The sequence below is a fragment of the Penaeus vannamei genome, chromosome 25 (assembly GCF_042767895.1).
Source record: "Penaeus vannamei isolate JL-2024 chromosome 25, ASM4276789v1, whole genome shotgun sequence".
In the NCBI taxonomy this organism is placed as follows: Eukaryota; Metazoa; Arthropoda; class Malacostraca; order Decapoda; family Penaeidae; genus Penaeus; species Penaeus vannamei.
In genome coordinates this window covers 18,775,196-18,782,695 of record NC_091573.1, presented here as the reverse complement: position 1 = coordinate 18,782,695, position 7,500 = coordinate 18,775,196, and the positions used below count along the sequence as shown (strand labels likewise).

The window sequence follows — 7,500 nt, the reverse complement described above, 5'->3', positions numbered from 1 at the left end:
AGGTTTTACATTATATCATATCCACCATGAGTGAGCTCTGTGTCCGAATCAAATAACTAGGTAAGACCAATGATCAAAGATATTTACTTGTCTTATTGATTAGATTATGTCAACAAATCAAGATACACAGTCTATTCTGTGATATTATCGAGCCAGTAAAGTTGTATCATTGGTACAGAATGATTTTGAAGACTTATATCCCACAGAAGTCAATACCTAGTCAGAGGACTAGGACTTACTGAAATTTTTTTTACTATGTAATTCCAGAGACCATCATGATTAACTTAAAATTTTACCCATGATGAGTTAATATGTATTTGATGCACAGCAATAAAGACAGAAAAAAAATAGTTTTACAAAACTTGATCCCTACTTCAAACAATAAATCTGATTAGCCTAGCAATAGTCTCATCACGAAGCACACTAAATGAGAATGATGTTAAAGTCTTGTCATGGAAAAATCTGGGTTTAGGGCCGGGTGATGTGAACATACTATCATGAATGAAGGCCAAGGTAACGGAAAACACTTGTCACAAGTGCACAAACCTCTTAGAGTGTGATTTGTCTCATTTGGCGATTAGAAGGGTGCTTTAGCATTATTCCTATTGATAAAAAATATCGAATGTGACAAGTGTAAGCTGTGACTGGAAAAGTACTGGCTCCATATTCCTGGCTGCTGTGACTGTTGGTGGAGGTGTTATAATGGAAAATTGAAAATTACGAAAAATAATATACATGACACAAATAACCAATCATCTATATTTTTTTAAAAGGCAAATATAGACATTGGAAAATGGCAAACAAGCTAAAAAAGTTTACACAAATAACTTTACAAAGGGAAGCACAGAATCTTGTCACTGCTCAAGGGTGTTTGTACGCGCCCGGTCTACATGCCACATGCCTGGGATGTTGGCAACTTACCTCCCCTTCTTGTCTGCCTCCCTCCCCCCTGCGAGCTCCAATGCCAACCTCACCTGGTGAGAAGCATGCAAAACCACTGCGATGACCGGTGGATTGGCAAACAAGGGGGCAGGTAGCTGGCTTGCCACTGATCCACACATTCAACATCTCTGCAATCCATACAGTGAAGTTTTTTCATCATATAACTGAATATGAAGTCACTACGGGGTGCAAAATCCTCACAGGGACCAGGGCAGAACATTACGGTGTAAATCGGCTGAGGATCTACGCGGGTGTGAACATCAGCAACAAACAAGGGAGGGAAAGGGGTTTGGGTATAAGGGCGAGAATAGAGTGCCACTAGGGACGGTCCTTTCAACGCATACTGGGTAGCTTCCATTCTTAACGTGGTGCATCGAGTCCATATGCTGGGCAGCAAGTACCCCATGCCACATGAATTTAAGCCTCCTCTATGACGTTGTTAAACAGACACTTCCTCAAAAGTCTGTAATGAACAGCTAAAGCAATATTATAAAGTAAAAGGTCTTGCTGGCTTTCACCCAGTGTACCATATATGTCTGAGTGTGACTGTTAATGTTTATTGTTCTTTGGAGGTTAAAGATTAATTATTTTTATAGCTTTATGCATTTGTACATATTTGATTTAATGGTTTGACTCGTACAAAAGTTAAAATGATATCTAAAAAAAGAATTTAAGTTAGATTTCAAATTTTCACAGTTTGAAGCGGCATGGGCCCTCACCAACATAGCCTCTGGCACAAGCACGCAGACCCGAATTGTAATAGAAGCTGGTGCAGTACCTATCTTCATCCGCCTCTTGAGCTCAGATTTTGAAGATGTCCAAGAACAGGCTGTTTGGGCACTAGGCAACATTGCAGGAGATTCACCAGATTGCCGTGATTATGTTTTGTCTGAAAATATTCTTATGCCTCTATTACAGTAAGTATTGAAAATAAGTTTTAACTTTTAAGATACAAATATCTAGTGTACAATAGTACCTTCATGAGTGAATATTGGAATTTGTAATGTAGAGCCAGCAGACCAAAATTTTTTGTAATTGGTACTAGAAGACACTGTAAAGGTTTAGAGATGGCCTTAAATCTTCTAGGCTTGTCTCAAAGTCTTCTCTACTGTAAGTGTCTACTCACTATTACCTGCTCATCCTTACTCCTCAAGTACCCTATCCATACTCTATACACTCAGGACAAGGAAGGAGGAGGGTGTAGAGTGCCCTCTATGGTAATTAGAGCATTTTCTCATGTCCTGGCTGATGTCTGGCGAACTTGCCTTCTGAGGCTATTGTACATAAAAAAAATCCACAGTAGATTTCAATATCTGTAGTTTGACTAATTTAAGACTTGATTCAATTTGTGACTTTACCCAATTTTCTTTGAAGGTTTGATCATAAAAATAAATTTCTGTACTGTGGAGGTAAGCTAGAGTGAACGCTACCTTAGAAGTTCATGGCAGCAGCAAAAGGGTGCAGTGCATGATATCTTCTAGGGATAGCAGGACAGTAACCAAATGTTACATTATTATTATTATTATTATTATTTTTTTTTTTTCATTGAATTACCCTCTCAATACCTTGTTTGTTGTTTTCGTGGGAGGGCTTAGGAGATGGAGACTGAGGCCCACTGTAAGTGATCACCCCTACCTTGAGCCTCTGTCCTCACCTCAATTAATTTTGCTTGGTCATTTCTTCTGCCCTTTCCTCATTTGTATCTTCATCCCTTCTAGCCCATTCCTAAGGTGTGAGAGCCGTGCTGTAAGGATGAAAGGCTGGCTTTGTGTCAGTCATGAGCAGGCTCCAAGAGCCATGGACACGGTATTCCCTTAGTTAACTACCTAGCCCTTACCCCTTATGGGTCCCCATTTTACGCAGGTGCTCTATGGCCAATTATGAATATTCTGTACCCTTGATTGGGGCATTAAGGCTTGCCCCTTCATTAACTAGCCTATCTAAATATGATTTTGATGGTTTTCTAACCCCTGCCCCTGCTTTAACCGCGATTCTGACCGCTGATACTAATACACCCTCCTTGATGCTTACTAACAACTCTATCCATTCTAAAACACCTACCACGGTTAGTACTCAACCTCCAGAAAGCACCCCTATCTCTCTTGTAACATTCTCTCCATCTCCTACTGCACAGTCCTCTTCAATATCTACCCCCTCATCCCTTATTTCTACTGTTCATCCTTATTGCCCCCCCCCCCCCACAGAACTACTCCACTCCACACAACCCCATCTTCCTCTCACCCTCATCCTTCTACTGCCTCTACCTATGCATACCTTCTGAGTACTATCTTTGGCCCACTCAAGTGGGATTGATTCTTTGTGATTCCCCCCACAGCCCCCTACTCTGAAAATACCCTTCTCTTTCAACAGTGTCTCCAAAAACAAGTAGGCAAGGTTACCTATCGCAGTTAATCTGATCATTCACACCTTGTCATAGTTCCATCTGAATCCCAAGGTTGTGCACTGTCTGCCCTAACTGACCTCACTGGCAATCCCATTCCTGCCGAAACTCATCCTCCTCTTAACCCATTAGCGACGGGTGTCCCATATATGAGACACCCGAAAAAATAAATATTGCCGGCGTCCCGCCAGTGTAACGCTGTATCAAGCTCGTGCTCTGACGCAGCAGCGGGCTGTAGCTGGCGAGCGGACAGACTCCGGGGAAGCTCCGCCCGCCGATTTTGTAGCCGCGCAGAATATTTTATTTTTGGCTTCAAAATATACCAGCATGAATGGGTTAATACTTGTACTGCAACTGTTACTATCCTCCCAAATACTTGTCCTATCTTTAACAAGGACTGAAAATTACCTACTTACATGCCTTGCTGACTATGATGCAGTGGCAGCACAATGCTACACTATTCCTCCCAGAGGCTAGTGTAAGTCCTATGTCAATATTGCCAAGATTAGCTTCCGTAGACATGAGCTTCCCCGTGAAGTTGATATTGGTGGATTGTCCTACCGTGTCCGACCATATCGACCTCTTCCTGGTAAATGTCAGAAATGATGGCATTTTGACCAACCAGCTAAACAATTTGTCACTCCACAGCTCGCTGCCCTCTATGTGCCCAACCTGGTCATGACTGTTCAAATTGCCTTGCTCAGTCACGTATATGTGGAGACTCCCATGTTATATTTTATTGGAGCTGCCCTACCTATAACTTTGAATGTGAGGTAGCAGTCCTGAGATTCAAACTAGGCCACACACTACGGGATGCCAGACAAGAAGCATGACAACGAGGTATTTCTCTTTCTACTTATTCCAGAACTCCCCCACCATCTTTACAAGATGTTTTTGCATCTTTTCCAGTATCTTCCCTATACCCTAACCCATCATATATCTACTCACCCAATCCCCCGGTCAAATTTGTTTTCCAGTCTAAATCCAGATGCTCCAATCTCTACCACTTCCCCGATACCTACCCCTCCTCCTCACTTGTAGCACCAGGCAACCTAGATGTTCCACTCCACCCTCTCCTACTATATCCTCTCCTACACCTTCCTCCTCTTCTGCTCTGCAGATATCTATCTCCTCTTCTCCTCATAAGAGAACCTTTGTTTCTCAGTCCTCTTCATCCAACTCCTCTTCAGAAACCCTTGGAGATATCCAAAACTTCCTAAAGATAACCCAAGGGAATGCTCCGCTCCCTCATCCACCCCCCAATACCTCTGTTTCTACTACATTTAAAGTATTTGCAAGTATCCATCCACCTCCTCCTCAAATTCTCTCCAACCCTCTTCCTCCATCACCCTCACAACAAACCCCACCCTCTCTAATGCTCCCACTTGATTACTCACACAAATCCCCTCTATCACAACAATGTCGTTCTCCAGACCCCTCCCCTGCAGACATTCTTCCTGATAATTCACCACCTTCCTCAGTCCCCCTATTTTCATCCCCTGGATTCTTTTCCTCCTACTTCTCCAACAGCAACCTCTATTCCTTCCCCAGTCACTTATACAATACAATTTACTCAGTTGCTCTACCCCCTTAACCTTTCCCAGTTTACTAATCCCTGCTCTACTTCATTTACTTCCTTCTTTTCCAAGTTGTTACCATACTTTCTTGTAACATTCTAATTCTTGACATCTTACGCCCCCTGCCCCTCTCCCTGGATTCCTTTACTTTTCCAGTAGCCATCTCTGTTTTACTTGAACATTATTCTTATACCTTCTTTAACTCCTCTTTACCCTTTCCTGCACAATACTTTACCATAGTGCTACATGACCTTTGATGTCTAGCACGTGTCTAACTGTTGGTTAGACACTAGGTTCCGCCAGCAGTATCCCATGATCCAGCACAAGGACCTATTACAGAAGGCATCAAGACAAGACTCCAAGGCTCTGGATAATGTCCAGGTTTCACTACAGGATAGCAAAACTGTCATTATCAGGGCTGTGAAAACCCGTAGCTTGGTCCTTCTGCACAGGCACTGGCATCTCCAAATACTCTTGTTGAGAGAGTTCATGATCCCTGCTGCCAGGCCAATCTGTCTGCTGACTTCTTGGTCTGACCGACCGAACAGGTTTTCCTAGCAAGTCCCCAAAATCCTGGATAGTGGTCTTGGTCCAGGAGACCTTTAGAACCAAGGGCTTCGTTTCGTTACATACAGTGAGAGCCACCAGTAAGTTTTCCAAAGACTCAGATAGAATAGCAACATCATACGCAAAGTCAAGGTCTGTAACCTTGATATTGCCCACAATTGACTTTGAACAGTAGCTCTGCCCAGTATCCAGTCCATGCAAAAAGTGTTGGTGCAAGAACACAGCTTTACCTAACTCCTGAACTAACAGGAAAGAAGCTTGACAGGCCCCCACCACACTTTACAGCAATTTCAATAATAGTATACAGACTTGCTATTAGTCCAATAATCCTTGTTGGAATTCCTCTCAAACTCAGGATCTCCCAGATTTATTCCTGATGCACTGTATCGAACCCCTTCTTGAGGTAGATGTCGACTGTAATTAGCCCACGCCCGAACTCACGATGGCGCTCTACAATGACTTGAAGTGCAAGGATACAGTCTATTGTGGACTTACCAGGAGTGAATCCAGATTGCTCCGGCCTCTGATGCCTTAGTAGATGGTCTGATATGTCTCAGAAGGATGTGGGCGAGAATCTTGCCTGTTATACTGAGTAGTATGATGCCTTGTTGATTGCTGCAGCCCCATCGGTCCCCCTTCCCCTTCCAGAGAGGGATGACCACACCCCTCAACAGGTCAGGGGGAACTGTACCAGACCGCCAGATGGCAGCCAGGCCAGCATGAAACCCACATGCCATAGGTTCACCACCAGCCTTTAACCCATTCGTCCCGGGTGTCACATATATGAGACACAGGGAAAAAATAAACAGTGTCGGGCTGCCCGCCAGTGCGATGCTGTCTAGGAGCCGTGCTCCGAGGCAGAAGCGGCGCGCGGCCGGGCGGGCGGACAGACTCCGGGGAAGCTCCGCCCGCCGATTTTGTAGCTGCCCGGATTTTTTAAATTTTGGCTACAGAATGTACCCGGCGCGAGTGGGTTAAGGGGACTGTCCTGGAAAATGGCCACCTTTTCCTACTCATTACATCATAAAAAGATATCCGTTAGAGATAACTGATTGATTCTTTTTGCATGACATAGAGTATAGAATTGCGCTTTGTTTCATATATAATTTTAACCTTGCTCCCCCATAGGGGGGGCACCCACCAAAAAGTCTAAAAAAAATCGTTTTTTTTTTTTTTTCTTCGTCTTCGGTATATCCTAACTATCACAGTTCTTTACTGAATAGTCCCTAAAACATACTTGTGTTAGATCAACCCTAGCCTAAGGCCATGTAAATAGCCGATTTTTGAATTTCCTTTTTTTTTTTGGTTTGGGACTGCTTAACATAGAGAAATATTTTATATATATATATATTTTTTTTCTTTTTAGCATTAAAATATTATATTTTGATTAAGGCAAAAATTTAAAAATTGGCTATTTACATGGCCTTAGGACTCCGAGGCTCTAGTGAAAGCAACAAACTGCATTTGAATCGCACAAAAATTACGAGAGTTAGGATGTACCGAAGGTTAAGGAAAACAACAACGGAGATATGGCGTATTATATTTGGCTCCTTGCCAAAGTTTGTTATCTCAGTTATTTTTCTCTGAATCTAGTGATATTATATATAAAAAAAAATGTTTATTTAGTGTACTTTGCAATGCAATGATTACCAAGTCAATAGGAATTTTCATCATTTTCAATAGGGACGCTATTCTGTAAAGGTATGTAATTTTTTTTTTTTTTTTTTTTTTTGGTTCGTTGTTCATAAAAGTAGATATTTTCGCCTGAAAAGTTTAATAAATGCATTTTACCATAGGGACAACTAATCTAAATCAGATTAAAACCTTTTTTTAATTTTTGTTATTTATTTTTTTTATTTTATTTATTTATTGACTATTATTATTTATTTATTTAATTTTTTTAAAGAAATTGGAAACTGTGGATGGCAACATTAGTACAAAATCATCCTAATTATAAAGTCCTAGCATGAATACAACATGGTGGTTAAATTTTAAGAATTTTAAAAGCATATG

General features: G+C 41.7%; 1 protein-coding gene across 4 annotated transcripts in view; it reads left to right on the top strand.

The window, feature by feature from the left end:
- The window catches only part of Kap-alpha1 (karyopherin alpha1), a 128,247-nt gene that overhangs the window by 25,747 nt on the left and 95,000 nt on the right, over positions 1–7,500 (top strand). For all 4 annotated transcript variants that reach the window (XM_070139241.1, XM_070139242.1, XM_070139239.1 and 1 more), the window contains one exon: positions 1,639–1,859. In XM_070139241.1, the coding sequence (XP_069995342.1) occupies positions 1,639–1,859 (221 nt within the window). The remainder of the gene's footprint in view (positions 1–1,638; positions 1,860–7,500) is intronic.